This window comes from Epargyreus clarus, unplaced genomic scaffold (assembly GCF_041222505.1).
Source record: "Epargyreus clarus isolate Ecla_fem2 unplaced genomic scaffold, WU_Ecla_fem_2.2 ptg000003l, whole genome shotgun sequence".
NCBI lineage: Eukaryota > Metazoa > Arthropoda > Insecta > Lepidoptera > Hesperiidae > Epargyreus > Epargyreus clarus.
The window spans coordinates 4,510,204-4,537,270 of record NW_027332211.1 but is presented as its reverse complement, the minus strand read 5'-3'; the positions used below and the strand labels follow the sequence as shown (position 1 = coordinate 4,537,270).

At 32.7% G+C, this 27,067-nt stretch overlaps 2 protein-coding genes across 8 annotated transcripts in view; both read right to left on the bottom strand.

The window, feature by feature from the left end:
- The window catches only part of kcc (solute carrier family 12 member kcc), a 479,479-nt gene that overhangs the window by 239,539 nt on the left and 212,873 nt on the right, over positions 1-27,067 (bottom strand). The window lies entirely within an intron of this gene.
- LOC140750612 (uncharacterized) lies at positions 3,166-5,943 on the bottom strand. The gene is made up of 4 exons (XM_073084266.1): positions 5,472-5,943; positions 5,230-5,362; positions 4,430-4,523; positions 3,166-4,102 (listed from the first exon to the last, which is right to left on the bottom strand). Exons 1-4 carry the CDS (start codon positions 5,519-5,521, stop codon positions 3,648-3,650), a joined length of 732 nt encoding a protein of 243 aa, XP_072940367.1. The 5' UTR covers positions 5,522-5,943; the 3' UTR covers positions 3,166-3,647.

Here is a 27,067-nt window from a genome sequence, read left to right as displayed (position 1 = left end):
TATTGATCAGCACCATCTATCAACGATAAACGGGCAAAATCAAAACAGTATTATTTAATATTTATTACAGAATTATTGCTAATGAATTATGTTCAAAATAAGTTATATAAAATTAGCAATACGTTTTAAATGAATTCTAGAATTATAAAACATTCAGAAACAATCCAAATTACATATAATAACATGTTTATTGAGTCTCATATAAATTGCATCCGTAAATTGCAACAAGGATATTTTATAGATGGCAAAGAAATTATAATTATTAAGTTTTAAGTTATAAAACGTTTAACATTGTTTTAAATATAAATAATTATATTATATTAAAATTTACTTTAATATAAACAATTATATTAAGTTACCATTATAATATTTGGAACCAAAATACATAGATTGATAAACTTGCAAACTTACAATTTATAAAACTTGCCACTAGATGGCGTTATTATACCCATGCGCCCATATATACATCTATATACAACGTACATAAACAGCAACCTAACCATCAAGTTTTAATGTTTTGATTTTAAAGTTTTCTTGTACTTCTATGCATTGATTTTTGTATTTTTATGTACTACTAAACAAATCATCAAGTGATTAAAGTTGAAAAAATATTTGAAAATATGCAAGAAATTGATTTAGATGATAATGAAGAAGAATCCAAAAAACACATGGATGCGGTTAATTGGTAAGCTTATCGTTTACATTTATGAATAATATACATTTTAAATACGAACAGCTAGATCTTTTATTTAGTGTTTTTATTATTATTATTTTTAATCAATTGATTAAATATATTTTATATTTATATAATATTTTGTAATACTTATATTAAATTATTACGACCCATTTCTATTTTTGAAGTAATATAAATAATCCGAATAATTACGGATATATGTTTGTTTCTCTTATCATTTTAGCAGATGCGTTCATTTACCCTTTTTTTCTATTATACATATATATCATAATTATCGTTCGTAAGGAGTAAACTCCAATCGTGCGTCGTAGCTGACACACACACACTTTTTTTATATATATAACGGCGCGAGCTATTATTTGCAATTAATTTTGAGTTGAGGCTATTTAATTTGTTTTTATGATTTCCATTTAAATTCGTTCATAAATAATTATTTTAGTAGACCATATATTTTTGGAGCGGGTAACTCCGGGTGGGGTTGCAAGTATCGCCTTTAATATAAGAACTATGATTATTGTTTTGTTTTTGAGAGAGAGGTAACAATTGACCTGTGGGCCGAGTGTGAGTTTTATCAGGCATTTACTTTACTATCGCGTTTACGTCTAAAAACTCAAATTGTATGAAATCTTAGTCAGCGCCTCTAGCGGAAAGTTACGAAAACAATAAGTGCGAGTGCGAGTTTTATTTTGCATTTCGGTTAACGCAACTAATTTCGTCGTGACGTGATTTAACTATTATGTTAAGTATTTTGACGTTTGAGCAGTCATGCGCGAGTGTGAGTTGTGTTTTGACAGTTTGTGTACGTAAACTCAACTATTTGTGTTAAGTATTTCATTCACTTGCATTTCATATAGTGAAACCAAGAGTTACGTATTTTAAGTTAAATTTGTTTTTTGTTTATTTGTTTAAAATGAGTTTTTTCGTGTCGGATTTGTTGTTAAGGGGTAGAGCAAGCCGTAGTTTTTTAGCCTGGAGGATGATATCGGTTGCTCAAGCGCAAGATCAACGAAATTATATGCGTAGGCAAAGAGCGTCTTTGCGAGCGTCTGTTAACGTCCTAGAAGATCTTAGTGATATAGAATTTAGAAATAGATATAGGTTGACGAAGGAAGCTTTCTTATCTTTATGCGAAGACCTACAAAATTTGACAAACTTGAAGTCTACACAACGTGTCAGTGTAGAGACAAAGGTAAATGTTTTTTTGCAGTAGATATATTTAAAAAACAATGGTTTCAAATACTACTAGATTTCTCACTTATAATATATAATATGACTTATTATTACAGGTTCTTGTTGCGTTATTTTTTTTTGCCACTGGCTCTTATCAGAGACCGGTAGGGGTGGCCAAGGGTTTGTCGCAGAAAATGTGCAGTGTGTACATACACCAAGTGACTCAAGCACTCATACACCCAGCAATGTTACGGAAACATATAAATTTCCCTACCACCCCAGCTGCAAGACGAGTAGTTATTGATAAGTAAGTAGAAGTAAATATTTCCTACAAAAAAATCTTCATAATTTCTACTATTTTTGTTTTTAGGTTGATTATATTATTTGTTTCAGATTCTATGCCAAGTTTGGTTTACCTGGCATTGTTGGTTGTATTGATGGCAGTCACTTTAGAATATTTTCACCACCAACAGAAGAAGAGCAACTTTATTATTGCAGGAAACATTATCATTCGATCAATGTACAAATGGTAGGTATATGTATTTCTGGTAATAAAATTATATTAAACTTATTATCCCACAGGGTCAGTGAATCATATAAAACTCATTTATTTTCCAGATTTGTGATAGTGATTGCCGTATTACAAATGTTAACGCGAAGTTTGGAGGTGCCAACCATGACTCATTTGTATGGGAAAATAGCAGTTTAAATAAATACATGCAATCGCTGCATCAAGGTGGTGAAATATGTTGGCTTTTAGGTAATTATTTTCATTTTTTTTTATTGTACATTACTCTCTTATTTGCTTTAAACTGTTAGTGAATTGGATGCATTTCAATTAAAAAAACTATGGTAAAATGTTAAGCCAATAATGTATTGACATAATGCAATTTTTAAATATTACAGGAGATTCTGGCTATCCGCTTCGCCCATGGCTGATGACCCCATTTTTAAATGTACAGCCTAATACACGCCAGGCACTCTATAATCAAAAACATGGCACAGCCCGAGTGTGTATTGAAAATACATTTGGAAGGCTAAAAAATCGTTGGAGGTGCTTGTGCAAAGACAGAGTTTTGCACTATAAGCCTAAAAAATGTGCCCAAATCATTGAAGCGTGCTGTGTGCTCCATAATATGGCAATCGATTTTAATGTACCTGAACCGGATAATATTGGTAAATTTATTTATATTATAATAAACCCCTATTTTCTTATTATCCTTAGAATTGAAAAGATTTTGAAATTTATTCCCGAATGTGTAAATTACATGTAAAAAGTAGTAAGTAATACAATTCTGACATTACTTTATAAATATTTTATTTTATAGATAACACTGCCGAAGATGAACCAGTTGAAGTTATAGAAGATACAGGTGGAAGGTATGCAACGGATTTATTAAGAGGAAGAGCCTACAGAGATCGATTAGTATTAAGTTTTATACAGCATAGTGATTAAAAATATATTTTTTAAAATAACCTCCATATTTTAATTGTATTCCTTCATAAATATACTTTAAATAAACTAAGAACACATATCAAATAATCAAATCTTCTACTAAATTAACATAACAAAATAGAAATAATTAATAAAAATAATGATAACTGAATGATATCTATGCCTACTATATTTTTATATACATGTAATTATCTCAAATAAACTGTGAATTTTATGTTTATACAATTGAATCAAAATATGACTGTAATTAAGGATTCAGTTGACTGAATAAGAATTGCATACATAACAAAAATGTTATGAGCCAGGATCGATTTACATAAATAAGCTTCAGTCTTTGCAGAGTTTTGAATTACTTATTTTATGTAAAACATCCACAGCACTTGAGGCAATCTCTTGCCATTTTTGCTGTGTCTGCAACTCCAATTCCCGAATTCTTAATCGTTCCTTTTCTAATTTAATCTCCTCTGCATGTTTATGGATAAGCAACTCTCTCCATTCATCATCAGTATGGAGAAAGTTTTGTGCTACCCTATCCATAAGAGTTTGGGTCCTCCGGTGCCGTGGAGAACCAATGACCCTTCGGGATGTCCTTCTTCTCCGACCACGTGGGGTCTGACCCTGCTGTGCTGGGACTCTTGATGGTCCTGGTGGTGGGGTGTCACATACTGCCTCCACTACACGTGCTGCATCCATTACATTTTCCTCTTCCACTTGTGTGGGGGGCACTGAGGCAACTGTCATCTCTTGGGATGGTCCCGGCACATTCCAAGGCTCAAATGGATCTGTAAAAATAATGTTACATTATTGTACTGCTAAATAGCTAAGTATGAACTAAAGAGTGTGAATGTAACTGTACTTAATTGGAGCCTCTACTCTACTATTAGTACTATGAGTATTGATAGAAATATATGTTAGTTGCCAACCTGCTGCCAAATGTTTTCAAATCGCCTATAATTCCTGATGATAATAGTAAATGCAAACAAGATCACCGAAGAGACAGCTGTTGATTGTGGTCAATAATATATTTATTCAATCCTATCGTATAGGTAGGTAATAGTTTTATTGACAAAGCTTTTTTTTGTTAAATATCCAACATTAAAGAACTTTACCTATGTTAATAATTGGGCTTTCCTCAGCTGGCTCAACAGCAGTATGTGGAGTTGGTGTTAACGACAGAGTGCGGTCTGGGTCTTCATCTTGTGCCTGTTGTTATAAAAATATTATTTATTACATAATTGCAATAATATCATTATTTTTAGCTGATAAAAATATTAACTACCATTCCCTTTTATTGTACATATTTTTACACACAGAAGCAAAATAAACATAAACAAAATGGTGTAAACAAAGACTTCCTGAGATGACCATTTATTAAGTAATATATATAAGTCAGAGAACCACACCTGTACATATAAGCCAGCTTCAACCACATCTGTAAACCCAGTAGCTGCTTGGACACCAATTATTTGCAAAACCCGGAGCTCCAGGTTGCTTAGCTTTGCCTGTAGCGCAGGCCCACCACCAGTACCAGAAGCTGCTCTATTTATCTTAGCAGACTTCTTTTTGGTGTTATTTTTTAAATCACTCCATACCTTAAACCCATGCATAAATCAATAAATTATAAATGTACTTTTATTTTTTTATAATATAGGAGTACCAAGCTAGCATGCAGTCCACCCAATGGCATGTGGCTACTACTGCCTATGAACAGCAGTAATCAACCCTAGATAGGCTTAGATATTACTACTTGAGGTCCGCCACAGACGCGCCGCCACCCCTGAGGACTAAGCTGGACCGCCTCGAAAAAATATGTACCTAATCCCAGAATGCATAATATTAAGTATGAATTGAAAAAATAAAGTAGAAGTCAAGCCAATCATGTGTAATCAAATTAATAAATTATGCTCACCTTTTTCCACTTCTCAGTCCCTTTACTTCCTCCTGTGGGATCACCGTTTAAAAGATGGGTGAGCTCTTCCCATTTTCTTATATTTGTTATCCTTCCTTGTGGGGTTTTTTGTGGTTTGTTTAAATCACCGTGTCTTAAACAAAATATAGTTTAAATTAATTGCTTGTGCATACGATGACGCTCCGCATGAATATTATTATGGATTCGAAAACAATGCAAATAAAGAATTACTTCATACTCACTCTGCCATATAGTTCACCAACATTTCGAATTGAGTCGCACTTGTTTTCATTGTTATATATATTACAATCAAAACTTCAAAAGAATGCAACAGGTTGTTCCTATGCACGCCAAATCACTTGCAAAAAACAAGCTTGGTGACGCACGACGCTGCTTTGTTTATGTTTTATTCCCGTTTCTTTTACTCGTAGGGTTAAAAGTGAAATAGTGCTATTCTGACGTTGAACATAAAGCATACAATTTTAAGTGACGCTTATCTTCCTCGTAGAACATGTGTTAAGATTGACTTTTTGGTTTGGTTACTTATTCCGAAAATAATACGAACAAATGAAGAAATACATGAGTTACATGCTTTTCAAATGTAACGGAAGAACTATTTAATTTGTTTGGGTTACTGTCGGCGAAAAAACTGGCGCTTCGCCGACACTCAAGTTTGACAACATAACAAAAAGATGCGTACTAATTTCGAAGTGAGCATACCAAATTTTTTTTCGACAATATTTTGATAACTCGCACTCGCTATTGACATGCTTACTGTCAACGTTAAGTTGACTCATTAACGTGATGGTGAAGTTAATTGATTTTATTTGTCAAACTCACACTCGGCCTACTGGATGGCGTGTCGACTTATCCATCCAATCCATCGGCTCCGAATATATTATTATCTTGTGTGCCGCTTTGTTGGAACCGAAAGCAGTTGGTGCACTATGCAGGAACGCGACCTGGCATTTCCAGATCGTTCAGATGCAAGGCTCAGCATTCTGACATATATTTCTGTGTAAAAAAACATAAATATAATTAAGCATTACGTAGATGATTCGGGGAAGAGATTATCTACTTCAAAGTCACCCTGCCGTGATCGCGAAGACGTCAACTTCATCCACAGACTTAGATTTTTTCGCTTTACCCGATAAATTACGATATTTTCCTGTTCCATGTAATGTAACTAACACTCTAAAATCAGCCCTAATATAATATGTATTCTGATATTAAATATTCTATCAGAATATGGCAATAAAACAGCTTACATACGTACATATATAGCGAACCTCCACATATAGAATCTCTTTTTATCGTTCCAATTTCGTTCGTTTTCCTTTTCGTTCGTTCGGTTAATAACACAAAATTAAATACAAAATTTAAATTCTGCTTGTGGCACAGTGTAAAAGTATTAAATTTTAATAGTCACATACAAATGAGAACTACGTGCCTAAATGGATTGGACTACTGTACCTCGCGTACGAGAGGTCATTTCAAACCCCTAGATATTACTTGAAAAAAAAATAACGCGTTTCCATAATAACAATAATATAAAAAATAATAACATAAACATCTCGTCCCAGTGTAACAAGCGTAAACGAGACATAATTTCGTGAACCAACAAGCCGAGTAACGTCCGCGCTCCGGGTTTAATAAAAACGTTACGAAATTACTATCTGCAACCTTGAGGTGTAGGCAGCCGGGTGGAATAAAGGGGTTACTTAGGGGCTGTTAGGCGATTGCTTCACTGAAGGTATTTAAGATATTATTAGCTTTGCAGCTATGTCTGATAGTAGCGGATAGTGTTCTCAGTTCTGGTTTGAAGGATGTTGTAAGGCCGATATTATAATCGTCATCATAACTTACTCATTTCAGTTTCAGCGCTACCTAGCAACTGAACCTAGCGTTGTTCTCGTAGAGAGGCTATAGTCCACCTTAATACAGGTTTGAAGACCTCGTGAATTCTTCTTAGATTTTTTTACAGATATAGTAAACAGGTAAATTTCCGATGTATTTCAACACAGTTAAAGTAAGTCATAATTACCTTATATGCTTATGATATCGAAAAATTAGGGAACTTACTGGGATTCAAACCCCGACCTCAATGTAAGCCAACTCCAAACAACTAGGTTGTAACTGCTGTTAGGTCAGGATCCATCTATCATGGCGTCTATACAACAGTGAATCTTGTATGACAGCTACTATATAATATAGTATAGAATGGAAAACATGGTTGACGCTATATAATATTATTTAAGGACGATAGTACCACGTTAGTAGTGAGACAAGTGTCTAAAGGGCAGACATGTGCGCAATTTTACCCACTCATTTTCCTTTATCGATCAACGCGTAACATGTGTAAAATATCTAAATTTGCTCCTTGATATGACAATTTGGAATAGAAAAAAGTAAACAAATGGAGTTGGGCACGTGGCACAATGGTCGCCATTCCGTTCTGAGGGGTAAGAGGGCTTAGGTATGATGATTCTCACCTCTGTACCTACATAATGTATTTCGCATTAATGAAGTGAAAAGGTAGTAAAACATTCTGTGGTTAGCCTCTGGAGGCATCATAACTGTACCTTTCTGCCTAATAATAGGAGTGTTAAGCGCCGCTGTTGTATTCAGGTTTGAAGGGTGAGGTGAGGAGAAATACATAAGTAAGGCATTCCAACTTACTCTTCAGGGGTAACAACGAAACTGCGGCCGACCTCCGGTAGACTCTTATTGTATCTAAGGTTGATTATGTCCATAAGCAGCAGTAGTTCATTTGTTTCTTCTATATTATAAAAAAGCATTTTCAGTCTAGGTTTTCGTGTGCTCGTTATTATACCTACCATTCTATCGTTGGGGCTTTGAGCGTAGAAAGCGTTATACCAGCGTTTAATATCTAGGCGGTTGCTTTAGACAGAAATGTGAGATGATATTATTAGATTTGCGAAAACCATTGTATAATTTGGAATGTTAGCAGTCCGCGTTATAAACGGTTATTGTTTCCGGCACTTCAAGGGATAAAGTTAAATGGCTTCTGAATTTAGAAGGCTTTATTTGCTGGTCTAAGTGTTTATGTTTATACATTAACAATTTGTCCTTAATACATAGAAACCTACTATATAGATCTAATTGTAAGATTATGTTTGTAGAAAACGTTATTCTCCAACTATACTATCAGTGTTGCCTCCAAGAATGAAACCGGTAGTCATAAGTATACACTGCTATCTCAAAGTACTAAATCGATTACAATTTAGGCAAATTAAATTCGACATAGACTTGCCCAACCTTTAGATTGAGATTTAGCTGACGTAATATAAAAAGATACACTAATAGTATCATCGACTCTTGCAGAAAGTAATAGAACCATATTGTTTTTCCACCTTTCTTTTACATTATACCTTTTTACAAACAACGTTGAATAACTTATCAAGCAATATTATTCAAGGAACTATAAAGGGGTACTCTGCAATAAAGTACATGTAAGGCTTTGAAACAGTCAAAGCGAGCTAAATTCACTTTGTGTTCTACAAATTGTGATATAAACTGTTCGTAAACTATTTTATACAGTTGAGATTTCTTCTCTTTATAAAGGAGCTTCCGTGGGTTAGTATGCAATCTATTTCACCGATGTTTTATTAAAACCTACTTTTTCTATGTATGGTTTATGCGCCTTCAAAAATATACAAACGTCATTTAGAAAAAATAAAAAATAATAATGTTAATAAAAGTATGCCGCTCAGCTATCGTTGCACTGTCATGCAAATCGAAAGTACATACTAAAATTCATCTTAATGGGATGCCGGGAAGTGGGTTAAATTAAAATTGCAAGATTTTACACATACATACTAACAATGTAAGAAAAATAAAAGTTTACAATGATAATTGTTTTATGTTGTAAGTAAATAATAAAACCGGAGTTACAAAGGGTCTGTTTCGTGGTCATTTGTGGAAAGCGTAGGGCCCATTGGCTACGCCGTAGACTGTGCCTATATACATATTTAACCCTACGATATACCTTGCTAATACAAACAAGTATTAATATATTAGTAGTCGGTATACGTAACGCTAAGTCTTACATTTTTTGGCTGAAAGTCCTGAAAAAGTTGCCTCTGTGGTATCAAAAATATGCAAGGAAGATAGCGAGAGAGAGAATACATTTATATTTTAGTGTTAGGTTCACATATAGTCTTCACACAACTTTGCTAAATGGTTTGCTAAAAAATGACTACATATTATATTCTATATATTAGCATATATGTACAAGTATCAGATAAATGTCACTGTGGAAGAATTATTGCACATATAAGGTTCCCAATTGTCAATCATAAACGAACAAAGTCAAATATAAAACTAGCAATTTCACAATCTTGCGATTCTTAACCAAAGAAGCGGAATCTCATATACAAATTTAAAAGATTTATCTTCATCTGTTCTGCGACAGAACAATGATAATTAAGAGCCCGTTGGCGCAATCTGCTAGCAAGCAGGTTCCTAAACGAAGATCCTAATTATTTTTACATTTTTGCCAACTTCCTCCGAATATCTTACAATATCTTCGTAACAAAGTTGGCTCCTGCCCCAGACAAGGTTGTTTTAGATGATAAATAAGGATTACCCTTTTATCTTCCTTTTAACTCAGTTTTAATTACTGCAGAGGCTTACAATAAACGGCTAATTCGGTGAGTGAAACAGGGTTAAAAAGTACAATGTTTGAAAAATGTACCAACCTCCTCCCAATTCTTTTTGCTTAACGTAATTTGTATGAGTGGCAAAACTTGATGTACCTACATTGTGAAAATCTTTGTGTTTACCTACTACTCGTATTACTAAATAGATACCTCGCAAAAAGGTGCAAGTTTCATGTTTAGTAAAGTAAAGGTGGAACTAACAACAATATTTTATTATTAATAAAAAACATTTTATTATTAATAAATCCTCTCTGAAAATCTTAAGCGCTTATAATAACGATTCAAGATATACAGCTCTGTGGCAGACGGATTTAGAGCGCTGGCTTAATTAGCTTATTAATAGGCTTAATTAGCGGATTAAAAATGTATACAATAGTTTATTCGATTATGTAGATTTTGATCAGATAATGCAATATTGTAGAATTTCGTCCAGACAGAAAATACTTCATAACTGGTTTTTGACATCTTTGCGTTGTTGCAGCGTGGGAAAGTAAGTTTAATGACGCATTTAGGACATATACGTGTATATGTCATATGTATGGACATATATGTGTATATGGACAGTGTTACAAATTAATTAATTTTCAAAAATACATGAAAAGTGTACAGTAATAAATATCTTCTGAAGGCAAATTTTAAGGCATGTAATGGCTTTGAACGTAACAAGAAATAAGTTTTCTCTCTCTCTTACTCTTACCAAATAATATTTTTACTCAAATATAGTGATTTTCCTGAATATACCTGTCAAATAAAACGTTTTCCGTACACGCATAGATCTACACGATTTTTCCTCTATAATGGGTATAAACGAATGCAAAGAAGAATACTTATATACCACTAAATACTTTAGATACTCGTTGAAATCCCAAGCATATGTGCGTATTACAAATATATTATCACTTACTCTAACGATGAAGGAAACATAGTGGGGTAACCTGCAGACCTGAAGTTTTCAAAAGTAGGCAAGTCTACCAATACGTAGTTGGCCAGAGCGGTGGACTATGACCTAATCCCTCTCATTCTGAAAGGAGATCCATGCCCAGCAGTGGTGTAATGAGTTGATTATGATGTATAAAAAAATATCTTACCTTGAGAAATGCTGCTATACCCATCCGGTGTCATCAGCGGCGTATCTCCAGAATTAAACACGATGTCCATTTTGCCTGTGATCCTTATATTTCACTCACATCACTGCACTATTTTTTTTAAATGACTCAGGGTTCATTTACTACAGTTAAAGAGTGTATTAAACAGAGACCGTGGTAGACAAAAACATATTTTTCTATTTAGTATTTTGGCATGGACGGCATTATAGTAGTCAGTAGCATAGGAGCTGTTGTCTGGGACGGAACGCGTCTGAAACGTTCAATGTCTGTAGATATAAGCTGTACCTTATCTTTAACTTCACTGTCTCAAATGAGTAAATATCAAAATTTAACTAGTTATATCACTGCTCATTAAACAAGCAGGAAACCAATTTAATTTAAGTAAACATCTTCACAGTTATCACAGTGTCCTTCGTCTGAATATGGGAGAATAACTTAATTGTTAACTTTGTTTTTATCCGATTGTGGAGGATACATTATTGATTGTGGTGGGTAAATGTTTGAACGTATGTACGGGTATGTCTCATTCATTAACAGCCCAAATGACCTAACGGTTTTAGCATCGTTCGTCTAAATTAGGCATAGATTAGTAAAGATTACTCACTCCTAACAAGAAACTGTAACCAATTGCACGACTCATGATGCGAAGCATCAGAGAGTGCTGCACGATCGAAAAATTTTTTTCGCTTCATTTTGGCGGCTATTTTTATTATTATAGCCTTGATAGTTCACGGAATCAAGATATTTTGCATACTATTGTCGAGATAATTTAATGGAGATTAATTCCATACTTTTTAAAAATTGATTTACTGCAATAGAATTGAAAAAAAAACACCAAAATAGGTCAAAAAATTTTCTGACCTATTTTGGTGAAAAAATAACTTGTGAAAAAATCCATCATTTGAGTAAATTTTTTTTTTAAATTCTAATCGACGATTGTAGGTCACTGAATGCAAATGATTAATTAATTCAGTGTCGTTTAATTGCAATTAATAAAAAACGAAAACTACAAGACTGTATATCTATAGATATTATGTACATTTATTCCACCAGGGGCGCTTGTGCAGTACCTTCTTCCTACTACAGCTGTTTTTTCGGCAATTAATTTTGAACGACTTAAGTTTTTTTTTTATATTTTATAATTAAATGAGCATTATGAGTCGTGCACTTTTGGATTTTCCAAACTTTTTTGACAATTAAAATAGTTGCGTAAAAATGTTTTGCCACGTCTCCGTGCTAAAATGACCCTAAAATATTTTTAATAATTATTTATTTATTATGTACATTACGCAGTATTAGTTGTTTATTTGTATTTTTTTCTAAAAATGTTTTTATTTGTCAAGAATTCAAAAAAATAACTTACAAATAAGCCTTTTGTGGCTTCATTCAATTTCAAGGCGGCGAAGTATCTTTAATAATGTATGAAATTAGACTATATTTTTAAGTAGTCAAGTATTTTCTTTTTTTTATAATGTGAGTACAATCTTAAAGTTCACATAATATTATAATAATGAACTCGATAATAATATAACCGAAATTCTCGTTATAAATCACGCGCCAACATAATTATCAGACCCTTACTTGGTTGGGGTTAAATATTTATTTATCTTTCGCCTCGAATTTATACGACTCAGTAGCGAATGATATAAATTGGACTATAATGGCTGCGCACTTAATTATATTAATGGTGTTACAGTACCTTTTATTAAAAGAATAACTTTTTGTCTTATTTACCTCAAAATATTTGTGTATTATTTTTAGGGCTACAATTTTGGTTTTGTAAAGATCTAATTTATACGGCTTGTATTGCAGCATAGTTGTATTGTTTCTCATTTACAAATTAAGAACTGTTCGACAGGTAAATAGAGATATTGGCTGTTTGGATTAGAACCTATATTAAACCAAGTTATACTCATAAAGACAATTTTGTGATGCCCTGTCAGCTTACCACAATATGTAGTCCCTATTGTACTATTTAAAGGGTCTCGAATTTGATTATTTGTTTATATTTCATTGTAAATGTTCCGTACATACATTATGGTATTATTTACCAGTCAACCCGTTTCAATTTGATATACATTAGTTATTTGATACTAGTCAAAGAACAAACTTAATGCTAGAAACATTGCGATCAACTGTAGACTATTGCAAATTAAAATCAGAAAAATCAGACACCAAAAGCTAATTCTTTCACACCATGTTCATTCACTGATAGTTCAACTTTTCTGCACTTTTAAAAGACTCAATTACAAAGTTTTTCTTTGCACATTTGTATCAGTGAACAAAAATAAATCAACAAAATATGTAGCTCCGTGTAAATTCACAAAAAACTAAAAAGTTTTAATTAGTAACAGCAAAAAGTACACGTAAAATGTAACACTGGAGTTATGTCGGGAAAAAATATTTGTCTGCGAGCTATCTGGTTTTCCTATTAAATTTTCTGGAGCGTGGTTGAAACAAAAGAAATTTCGTGTATCACATAACAATGTTAAATCCGTTTTCCAAAATGTTTATTACGAAAAAACCAGAAGAAAATGTTTCATGGAACTGAACTTTTTTAAAAATACGAAATGTACAATGTAATGTAATCCAAATGTATATATGTACCACTATAAATTTTAATTTGGCAAAACTGTCATACTTTGGTGATTTTAGTCACTTCAAAATATTACTAAGTTTTTTTTCAATCAAACATAACTATGCGTGCAGTTTAACTTACGGGTGCAGTAAATCTGTCATAGATACGGTGCCACTCCTTAAGTCTAAGTTGGATCCCCTCATTTAAGTGACTGCACCCTACCACACCCTTCACACTTAGTAGCAGTACTCAACACTGCTGCTGCTATTAGGTAGAATAAAATGGGTATTTCTCTTACAATGCAACTACATAGGGTCTTACTCGTACCACCCTTAAATAGATAAATTATTTTCATTCTTCATAAAACACTTGATAAACTTTACTTAATCATAGCCCTATATTATAACATAAAACCACCTTTTAAAATATCGAATATTCTCTTAAGTTATCAAAAAGGTGTACTAAAAATCTCACATTATTTTCCACTAGTTCCCAACAATGTAACAATAAGCGTTACACAACATTTCGTTTCATCGCGATTTTCGTAAAGCCAAAGCTCGCGATACGTCACATCGAGCTTGGTGGTGAGCCGCCACTGCCACCACCCCACCGTCCCCATGGGGAAATCAACCACCGCTTACGTAAGCAAGCGCTTTCACGCAAGGATGTATTGCTTTCAGTATCAGGCAATAATGTCTCTTCTATATATTAATACGTGAAGCAAAAACTTTGTTTGTTACGAAAATTACGCGGACGAGTTACAGTTTATATAGAGAAGTACAGAATCCTATTTTTTTAAATAATGCATTGAAAGTACAATAAATCAATAAGAAACATTACACACACTACCACGCATTTAACACAAACACATACCTATATACATACACTAACTGACCCGACAAATGTTGTGTTGCCATGTAAATAAAAAAAATGTTTTGGGTGAACAACCCTTATCACTAAGGGGTATGAAAAATAGATAGTAGCCGATTCTCAGACCTACTAAATATGCATATAACATTTTGTAAATATCGGTAAAGTCGTTTCGGAGGAGGACGGTAACTAACATTGTGACACGAGAATCTTATATATAAGATTGTGTAGTGAAATATTTTTAAATGCGTTCTATTTTAACATTAATTATATCTTCTCAGTTCCTCTTGAAGAGGTAGTACCTTATTGATTTTCAGTTGTGGAATAATCTTTTTTTCAATAAATACGCCCTTTGCTTCCTTCAAAAACTAACAGAAACCTTTACGTTTTTGAATCCACATTTAATGTAGGTACATATATAACAGTTATATTCAGCTAAAGTATAAATTAATTATTTTAAACTTGTGCTCAAATGATAATATGTAACGAGAACATTTAATGTACATAAAATTTACATAGTATCATTTGTTGTTTGGTTTTTCTTTTTTCATAAAACGGTATTTTGTAGAGCTTTAAGGTTCTTAATTAATAATTACTCAACTCGTCACTAATGATTATGTACGCGAATACTACTTATGCAGAATTACAACTTAATAACAAAGAACCTACGATTTTCTACGCAAGTGATAATTAATTTCTATTACGCACATCTAAATAGGTACTAATAAAAATTAGGCACTAACGATCACACACTTTCAATTTTTGAAAATATTTCATTACAGTAAACTGCCGATCAAAAATTTCAACCGCTACTAAGTCTAATATCCTAAATAAGGAACACTCGAATGCTATTTTATTTGTTTCGGCGTTTACAAATAGACTAGAGTAGAACAGGATAAATATCTCATTATATTTATCCTGTTTTACTCTAGTCTATTTTATTTGCAATAGATTAAGCAAATTGGGTCAGATGAGGAAAATGTTGAAAACAAATAATTGTTTATATTTTGATATAATTAACTAATTAGGTTACATGTAAATTTATTGTGCAAAACGCTCTCCCAAATATTCACAAAGTTAAGTCGATTATGTAATATTTTTGACTAATTATTATTTCATTTGTTATTTTGTTGTAAAAAATAAAATTATCCAGGACGTAAAAACCATGATGACAAATTCAATTTGTTCTAATTAGGTACATTTACTTAGTTACATGTTAGCTACATTAGGTACTGAGTTACAAACATGTAAGATACTAATTGAGTTGTAAAGCTGAGTACAATAATGAACTGTTTTATGTTACGATTCCATGCACGTAACTTGCGTGCATCTGTAGCACTACCATGAGTTTACAAAAGTATTACTCGCTAGCGACTGCGTAAAATAAATGTATGAAAAATTGTACAGCGCCTCTGGTGGTTACTCGTAGAACTAAAATCCGTAGTGGCGTAACTCGATACGTAAAAAACCTATCGAAATCAAATCGCTAGCGAATGTAATTATGATCTATTGCCATACAAATTCGGTCCCATGAGTCATTAATTTGACAGACGTTGTCAAGAAATACGATAGTAGTTATGTTATTCACTAGGAAATGACAATAGTTTTCTATTTACAATTTCTATAGTGGCGTTTCTATGCCAACTCATGGTAGTGCTACTGAAACCAATCATCATACATTGTAAACCATAATTCGGCGGTTGTCGTCAATCCATTACCATTCCATTGCTGGGCTCGGGTCGTTTTTTAAAGAGAGAGAGCTTAGGCCATAGTTTAACACGCTGACCAATTGGATTGGTAGACTACACACGCTCTTGTATACATCCCTCTATTTCAAAGATCTCTTAGGCGTGTAGATTTCCTCACGACTTTCCTTGCGTTTCCTTGCGTTTTAGCAACTGGTCGTGCCTAGGATATAACGACACGTCGTTTTTCAAACACTAAGTTATCACTACTTTAAAATATAAATATTACACTATGAGTATGTCTATATCAGATTTGAGAAAATTATCAACTACCTACGCATATTATTAAACGAAGTGATAAAGACTAATAGATAATCATGACGTAATAATGTCGAAATTTCTCAAATTTACTACACAAATACTACACAAATAAGGTTAACAAAATATTTGGGTCATTCCTTCCGACGATATGGCATTGAAGTAATGAAAAGTATCATAAACCTCGCTTAATTATGTAGAACTTTAACGACCGACCTTCGTTCACTAAACTTGTTTATATTTATTTCCAATAAAGCGTAATTAGATACATGATATACTCGACATATGAATATTCAGAAATAATATCTTTCGACTATAATAATAACGACGAATACAGTGCAGTTTGTTGCCGAGTTGTCGACTCATTACAACAATATAAAAAAATGTAAATAAACAATTAATTAGTCACAGTTTTTACTTATTCATAAATTATAAACGTGAAAAATAAAATATCATCTTCTTACATCATTACATCAATACAAAATGTTGTCTTAAAAGTCCAATATTTTTTCTGTGTTTACATGACTGTTTGTTTTTCTCCCATAAATCCAAATCTTGCCTACCAAAGATCAAAATTAGACAATTGCTTCATACTGAAAATTAAGAAATTTTGAACCTGCCTACATTTAAAGATAGATTGAGTATTAATAATGTGCGTTAATAAACAGGCAGTGATAGCCTAGTGGTTAGGAAACTCGGCCTCTCGATCGAGGGGTCCGAGGTTCAAATCAGGCACGCACCTCTGATTTCTCAAAGTTATGTGCGTATTAGAAATTATTTATCATTTGCTAAACTGTGAAGGAAAACTTCGTGAGGAAACCTGCATACCGTTTCAGAGAGTTTTATAAAAAAAAATCTAAAAGGTATGTGAAGTCTACCAATACGCACTTGGCCAGCGCGGTGGACTATGGGCTAATCTTTCTCATTATGAGAGGAGACCCGTGCCCAGCAGTAATGGATAATGGGTTGACGATGTTAATAAACTAAATTTTACCTTTGCATAAAGAAAAAAAGAATGCAGTGACACTGATCAATAAAAAATGATTTATTTTCAACCTAATAAAATAATTCAGCTCGAATATCAAAAATCACGTTCATCGATGTTCAAAATATAACTACTGTAAGCAGAAAATTATGTTTGCCAACTCAATTAGTACGTAATTAACTTCGGCGAACGGTAAAATTTTTAATTAACTCTTTGTTTTCACTCATGCCCTATTGCCTATTTAGGCACAACCCTCTTCTGTAAACTGTCAGTGTTTAACGAGAGGGTAATACCCTTTTCTCAATTACCGAATCACGTTTTAATTTTAATCTATAGTTAAGAAAGTGATAATCGAAATAATTTTATCATAATCTAGGAGTAGCAGTAATCAATACCGGATAGGATTGGATATTCTGTGGTCTGGGGCCTGAGGTCGAACACAGATACGCCGCTACCCCTGAAGACTAAGCTGGAATGCCTCGGTATGTCTCCCTTACCACCATTAGCTACTAGATCAATTTGGTTAAGTCACTCAAATTGACTTAAAGTTTAGAAGAAAAGCTGCTTCTCTAATATGACTGAAGATTTTCTTTCAAGAGTAAGACATTACTCACTATGACACATCTATTCATCACCGTGACACTTGATGCAGAATGTGCATGTTGTAAATCATTCTTCAATGTAATTAAAGCCTTACTCAGCTGTCCATCACATGAGAGGTTAATTTTATACGTCACTTTATATGTTTACTGATTTTCTTACAAAATCTAAATTTTATACAAAAATGAAAAATTAAGATATTAAACACAAAATACCTACTGTTAAAAAATTATGACCATCGGTGTCTATTAACTACTTATATGCATACTTATTTCATGAATTAATAAATATTACTCTATTAAAGAATACAGTTTTGACGATTAAAATTGTCACTGTCATCTATTTTCATGTTTGAAAAATATTAAAAAATGTTGTTTTTAGATCATTTACGAATGAAACGATATTTCTCCGCACTTTTTTTTTGTTTTCGTGTTTTTGCTATACATAACTGCGCATGTCGGCATTGTTCCGAGTTGACAGCCATTCAATGGCTGACAGAATTGTCAGCCGTTTAAGCCATTTAATGACTTCCTTCAATTACAAGGCGGTGAGATATTACTTATTTATGACTTATTTATACAAAAATGAAAAATAGAGATACAAAACCAAAAATACTATTATAAATGATGACCATCATCTACTCACGCGCATAAACTTTATAAAAAAAAATTGAAACTTTTCATTGCAAAGATAATTCTGCCAAATATATTTACTGATCGTATTGGTAGTAAAAAAGAAATATGAAAATTGAATTTGGCGGGAAACGCGAATGTCGTAAGAACTGAATCGAGGTCTTGAGGTGTAATAAAAAGATTACCTAAGTAATTTATATTTCTTATAAGTTTTTTTATTACATATCACAATGAAAAGCCTACCCCGGTATTTCCCTCCATCCTAGTACGCAACGCGTAGTGGCTATCTTAAAGCAAGAGTCCAATGGTATCTTTTTTTTTTATAATGTCGGAGTAACAGCCTAGCATGCAGTCCACCTGATGGTAAGTGCCTACGGCCGCCCATGGACATCCGTCCATGGGCGGCCCCGGATAGGATTAGATATTCTTCTCTGAGGTCGGTCACAGATGCGCTGCTACTTCTTAGGACTAAGTTGGAACGCCTCGGAAAAGTATATCTCCCTTACCATACCCTTCAAACCAGAACACAACAGCGCTTAACACTGCTGTTATGAGGCTGAAACAGGTGTGGCGGTGCCGCCGCCGCAGTAGAACCACAAAGAGTTCTAACCACCTTCAAGTATCTAGAACAATTCTGCGAACAGCAGTAACGATTTATCATTGGACAGACGGAATGCTGTTTGCTATCTAAATTCCACAAAAAAAAATACTACAGTAAATACATTTCTTATTTTTCTTTACACCACCGCGTATCGCGTCAAGTGTAAAGATAATGGCATCCGGCGCACGGTGCGTGCCCGAAAGCCTTTGTTAAACACTCGTGTAAACACAGCCTAACGACCTTTGGCGGCGTGGATAAACTTTTAACGAAAATTACTTTTTGTATTTTTTATTACTTAACATCGCCATTTCTTATTTTTTCTAACACATACTTTCGGTTTACGTAAAATAAACACCGTGTTTTAGCTGAAGTCGCATAGAGGACAAATGTTTTTCTTTCCTTGAGAGTTTGTATTAAATTATTTTCTTGTTATCTTTCGCCATAAATGTTATATAACGTAATTGGCTTATTAAATACGAGCGCTGCTGTTCGGTACCTTTCGCGTATCGATATCACATAATTGTTGTCGGAATAAAACGACATATATGATGTGTAGCAAGAAAATATGTATATAAGTCTTATCTCTCTATGAATACGTAATAAAACAGCTATAATCTCATATGTTACAGTCAAATCACACCGATCCATTTATGGACAATATAATTGCTGATTGTTGATAATTTACGTCACTTTAGAATACTTACTCTATTTTTATATTTTTGGAATATTCAGTCTTGCTTTGAGTTATGAAATGTTATCTGATTATTGCAATGCCTTTTGTAAAGGAAGTGGGATAAATTACTGGACAAAGATGTATGTATCTTGTAAATGTTGATGATTGTGGAAGGTTATGGTGGTGTATGATGATGGTGGATATATGGTATTTTGGGAATCTCTCCTGAACTGTTTATCTTTAAATTTCCTCGTCACTTGACTGTGAGTATGCGAAGTATGCGTGAGTATGCGAAGTTACCTTGCTGCGAACAACAACGTTCGCAGCAAGGTAACTTCGCCGTAAGCAATAATAACTATTACTTATAACCTGGATAGAATCCCTTAGCCATCTTCTACGACATCCATAGGAATAGACAGTATGGAGCTACTACTTTCCGCACACGGCAATTTAGGTAATGCATAACAAAATTGGACTTCGCTTTTTAAAGAAATTTATTGTTATGAAGAAGATAAAATGGCCGTTTATTTATTACGCCCTTGCCGGTTCCAATTTCTTCGGGGCAGGAAATGGGGTTGCAAAAAGAGAGTTTTATTCGCCGTTATGTTTACGACACGACAAATTTCCGATAGTACTTGTACGTTAAGTAATGAAATAAGTATTTCGTTACTTTACGTGGCGTATAATCTTCTGAATATAGGCCAGAAGGTTAGTGCTGAGCTGTCCGCGGTAATCTGTTTAGGAAGAGTCTTTCTACGTAATGAGAACTTATATGAGGGAAAACGCAGGGCTTTCACTTAAAGAGGAAAATAATATTGCGATTGTCTGTACCTTTAATTAATGTAGGTTTTAAATCATTTTCAGACCAATAATCCCTACCTTTTGATGGATAATATGATTGACTATTTGTAAACACATGATGTCAAAATTATTCATAACTGCCTACGTTCTTATTAGTGATCGAAGCTGCCTACCGTTGATGGATAATATGACTAATTGTAACCCATAGTGTCAAAACTATTCATATATCATCAGTTTAAAGTACAAAAGTTTTAATGATGAATAAATATTAAATTAATATGTGTAATGTTCTGAATAATTTTGAACAATGCTGAATAATAATGTCAATTTGGTATAAAAATAGCTTTCAGTTTAAATTCTCGAGAAATATTTAACGCTGTAAATGTTTAACAAAATCGTGTTAATGTAGTCTTTATGAACTAAAAGTTTGTGCTAAAACTAACTAAATTTTTAAAAAGGCTTTTTGATGAATTTCGTAATTTTATAAATTCCATATATTTATAATTTCGTAATTTATGTATTTATAATATTAAATACGAAAATATTATAATATTCAGATAATTATTATGACAAGTACATTGTATTTAGGGTCACATAATATTAAAACCTTTTATTAACTATTTCTCAACCCTATACCCCGACAAGGTTGTAAACAATTTTGTTGTGTACTCTCTGGATTGTTGTACTTCAAACTGTTCCCTTTCCCAAAATTTGTTTATTTTACACGTAAGGCAACGAGTTTAATTTGATGATTTAACACTTACGACGCTGTTTGACTTCTATAACACAAAACAAATTATGTGTCTACGTAGAAGAGGAATGTACACAGGGTTTATACATAGGACAATCGTGATAGAATCTTAACTAATATTATAATTTCGAGTAAGTTTTTTTTTTTGTTGATTTGTTTGTTTGCTACAATTTCACACCTGAACTCATAACCGATTGTCAAAAAAAAATTGTATACACATTGTCAGGAGCTTACAAAATGGTATAGAATACCTTTACCCCGTTAAAAATACCGTTCACAGATCGACAGCGGCAGTACCACGGCCTCAAATAGCGGTGTAAAAATACAATGTATGTAAATGGTAATACATGAAAAAAATACACTGATCATTGTAAATCATCATAATCATGTGATCATGAATAAAGGTAAGATCTGAACGTATACGGATTGGGTTGGACCCACCCGCTCCATATCGGCTCATCCGAGGACGAACTAGTTTAGCCTAGGTAAACTATAAAATAAAGTTTGGCCTAAAATCGGATTTGGCCGGTAACATATATACAAGGTATTGTCTTAATGCCGCGTTTCCCAACCTGTGATCCGCGGACCCTGGGGGTCCGCGAGTATATGTGTGGAGGTCCGCGGTGTCATCCATTCATAAATCACTCATTAAATGCAAAAGGGCTTTATTGCTTTTACGCTTTACTGCTTTACGCTTTACTGCTTTTTTCAACCACATACCCATGTGAAAAGACATTCTCTAAACAAATACAAATACACCAAAAAAGCAACACCAACCTTCATAATATTTTTTTTTCATAATAAACAGTTATAATTACCTTCTGTATTTGTTTTTTTTTGTATCTGTAATAACTAAAATAAATACTCCGTTATAACCCGTTTTTTTGCTGTTTATTTTATTAAGGGGGTCCGTGAAAACTGTGCTTGATTTCCTAAGGGTCCGTGGACTGAAACAGGTTGGGAAACGCTGTCTTAATGGCAAATTAATTGTATTAGTTGTTAGCCAAATACAAATACAGGGAGTGCTACGTGTCAACTGCAATATAATAGCGGCTGTGACGCACGACTATTTGCTTTAATGTTGATACTACCGCATATTTGTCAAGCTTTCTAACTTGCTTTCGCATCATGATACTGCAATTTCGTCAAAACATAGTGATATAAAGATGCCAACCAAGGTCATTCGATTTGTATATGATTTTTTTATGAACAGTGTCTGATTTTTGGAAAATCATTGCAAATTAATTGGAAATTCAGAGCCGATACCAATAAGTCAAGTTAAGGTTATTGAGAACTATATTGTCATAAAAATATTTGTATGGGATTCTAGGTGCTTATAAATGAATTATTACGAGATATGAATTATAATCTATAAATTATGAATTGTGAATGTTATAGAAACATACGTAGATACGTTTTTGATAAAAAAAATGATTATTTAATAATTATCATAAATATATAGTTGGTCATATAGTATTCTAGGTGATTATAAATTAATTATTACGAATTAAGAATTATTTTATAGACTAGCTGACCCGGCTACTCGCTACGACCCGGCGCTCATATTAGACACGCTGTTTACATCGTTATCCAACGAAATATATTGAGCGCCGACTTCAGAAATATGTACTAAACCAACATTTATTTGAATTATTTTTTACTTTGTAGTGACATAGAAGTCGGTTGTATTTTTTGTTATTTTTTTTTTACGTAAGTTTAATTGGCTAAACCATTAACTCTTATTGAGGCTATGGAATGGTCCGTTTCTACTTATGAGAGAGACCCGTATCTACACACTTTCGATAGCATCGAAGTATTGCTAGGATGTGTAAGATAGCCTAAAGGGGCTACGAGAAGATTAGAAGCACCGTGAGAAATTAACTATTTTTTCCAACTTCGAAAAAGGTACGCTGTGTTGCATGTATATTTTTTCGTGAAACACTAGTTTGCTGATTTTTAAAGTTTTTATCAAATATTATGAGATTCCCAGTTTATTACATACTTAATATTTTACGAATGTAATAATCATTCTAAGTTAATAGGTTTGAATTATATTAAGATAAGCTCCTAGTTTGCATTGAAAATTATCATATTAGATATATTTTTGACGTAAAATATCTAGATAATCAGGGTATTTTCCATTAGAAATGTTTAATATACCTATGCAAATAAAATATAGTGCAGAGATTATTTCAAAAGAGATAATAAGTGTAACATATTTTACGAATTTACGACCAACAAAGAAAATAATTTGATGAAAATAACAATATGAAAATAAAACAATAATAATACCTTATAAATTACTTTACCCCCTCAGTATTATATTGTCCCTTGAATTACGTATCTACCTTGACCAAAATAAGTTTCAAAAATGCGTAAAAGAGGAATTCATTCACGTAACATAATTATCAGTACCGTAAATTAACTTTCGTATTATTTGGGTAAAAATATTTTTTTATTTAAAATAATAAGCCAGAATATAATTTATTTTATTCAATAATTCTACAAGTTACATTTAATTATTTACAATATTAACGTAATAAAAAAAGTACAAAATAATATATGAAACAGGTTATAAAAATAGTTATAATAAAGTTATTTAGTTATTATTTATTATTTGGGTTATTGGATATATATTTACTAGTAAGTGCCTATTTTACTTAACCAAGACATTTTCCATTACACCAAAAGAAATAATGAAAATATTACCTATCTATCTATTATTATTATTGGCTCCATTGATATTACCTGAAACAAAAAAATATATTTTTAGACAAATATTCATGGAAGTGTGTGTTTGCGAAATTTTGGGTAATAGATTTCTCAGAACAAAGAGATTATGAACAAAATGTATTTCTAGAAAATGTATAGCAATTTGGTAGTGGTGGCTGAAATATAAATCCGCATTAATCCCTAATAATCCGCAAAGAATACGCAGTCCGGTTAGAAGAGTGATTTTAATAATTCAAGCAAAAAGGGCTCTGGAGGAGGAGCGGGCTTCATGAATATTATACCCGAATAGGAAAAGTATAAACTAGGTACGAATATATTCTGAACAGAGCATAGTCATAAGAGTAATGTTAATTTTTATTTAATTATTAAGGCAGAGGTGGATTCAGGAGATTCAAAATATCGAGTTTCTTCAAATGTTTTAAATGTCTCGAAAATTTGAAATAAGAATAGGAATAGTTTTCAAGACATTCAACAATCGCATGCACAGTTAAATATTAAAACGAGGCATAGAAGACTACGTACACGACTATTACATTAAATTTCATTATTTGGAGTTAATCAGGTACAGTAGGTAATCTGCAGGCGTCTTTTACCATTAGATACTGACTACTAGTTTGCTACTGTAATGTAAAAGAAGAAGTTCATGCAAGCAATCGTTATCGAAAAATGACGTAATGAAAATCCATACAACAAATGCAAATATCGAATTAGTTTTTCAACGTAGTTTTAATCAATGTATCTTCACATTTTGGTTGTATGTAAATAAGTGCGGTACATACCACTTAATTTACCGTGGCAAATGCCTAATTGCTACATACAAAACAGGAAAGTATAACAGGAAACTCAGGAAAGTTTTATCTTTTTTTATAAATTCGTTATTCAAATAATAAGACATACTAAGACGTATGATACCACAACATAGAAGAAATTATAATATACATACTAACAGCAATAATCAAGAGTAAGTATCATAAATCCTTCCTACTGTATCTTATAAGTTCCTACTGCGTTCTGTGTACAGTGAAATTATATAGATTTGTCTGTCTGACTTTCATAGTCTTTCATTGAAGGTATATATAATGAAAGATATGTAACATTGTAACTAAGCACTCTCTCTATTATCTCTTTCTATTAAGAAAATCTTGTAAAAATCGTCACAGAAATAAGGTTACATACGAGTAGTTACAGAAATTAGTTTGCGGACATCTATGTCATAAAGTTAGTCTGAAACTGTATTGTAACAGTCAGCTTCCAACATTTTTTTTATAATATCGGAGTAGCAGACCAGCATGGTGTGGCTACTGCCGCCCATGTATATGTGTTGTCAACCCCAGATAGGATTAGATATTCCTACCTGAGGCCGGGCACAGATGCGCCGCTACCCCTGAGGACTAAGCTGAAACGCCTCGGAAAAGTATGTCTCCCTTACCACACCCTTCTAAACGACACACAGCAGCGCCTAACACTGCTGTTATTAGGTAGAAATTAATAGATGTGGCGGTGATGCCACCGGAGTCGAACCACAAAGGGTTCTACCACCTTCATTTTGCAACGTGCATGCATGCATGCATGCTGCACGGTGCATGCATGATGCATGGCATCAGTCGTGTTAGTAGCGAAATCGTCCTTACCCCAAACTTTATAACTTGTTAAATTGTCAATTTCTAATACCTAGTTTGCCCTATACTATATAAAGAACCTATACAATAAATGACATTGAAATTTAAAAAAACAAGTTTTTTTGTGTATATAGTACGTGCAAAAAATAAATAGTATTAAATTTTATCATATTTTTTCTTAAAAAATGTCTTATCATACATAAAAGATTGTCATTTTGTGTCATTTTGTCTCATTAATCATGCTTTTCTTAGAGTTTACATAGAGATATAAAATATATAATATGTGTATAATATATTTTCTTAATTAAAGTGTTGTTATATTTCAAAGAGATAAGGAAATAAATTATAAACACAAAAATCTTCGTACTGATCTGTCTGCAAAAAATATTTTTACAGCGATAATATCTAACTATAATTTTCAAAGAACTAAACAAAATCGTGTATTAACCAGCTGAAGACTAGACATACAAAAATGGTATACGTTTTCGATTCTACAGGATGATTCAAAAGTGGTGGCCCTACTATAAATTTGCATTTGTGTATTTCAAGTACTCCATCGCTACTTAATAATCTATCCGCCTTTTTGATCTGCTATAGAATGCAGGCCTCTCATAATTAATATGGGATGATCTGAAAGCGTAATTAAGACGGCTCGCATGATACACATGTATATGCCGATTGCCGATCAAAAATGTGAAGGTTTTCGACTTTAAATTCATAATAATTTGATTTATGAATAATAAATTAAAGATTTAGGTGATCCAGTACCCACATCAAATACTATTTTGTAACTTTATAAATTTCATAGAGAAGTCTAGAAACAAACACTATATATTAAATACTTTTTGTTTCTTTATTTTTTTTGTGTAACAATCGTCTTATCCGAAAGATAATTAAGTTTTATGTAAATTTAATGAACAATAAAGTAAATGCCGGTGATGATTAATCAAACAGACTCAAGGTTTGAGATTAGCTGTGAAATAAATAAAAATATATTAACTAACAGTTACTTTATATCTACACTATATCTTACTATCTCCTTAAGCAAATAAATTACTGGTGATTTTTTTTTTACGACTCAGAGTAAAAAATATATATGAATGTCAATAGTAATATGGCACTACCCTATTACGAGTATATCTACAGTGTCAATATCAAATATTTTTACTTTTTATAAAAATCTAGCGCATACAAGTCTGTTTTA

Bases quoted from the DNA above. Each gene is read 5' to 3' on its own strand.
- LOC140750612 (XM_073084266.1), bottom strand. From the start codon at position 5,521: ATGAAAACAAGTGCGACTCAATTCGAAATGTTGGTGAACTATATGGCA. The intron at 4,524-5,229 runs GTGAGCATAATT...TTATAACAACAG, and splicing joins GGACTGAGAAGTGGAAAAAG to GCACAAGATGAAGACCCAGA. The intron at 4,103-4,429 runs GTAAAGTTCTTT...TTATTTTTACAG, and splicing joins AAGCCCAATTATTAACATAG to ATCCATTTGAGCCTTGGAAT.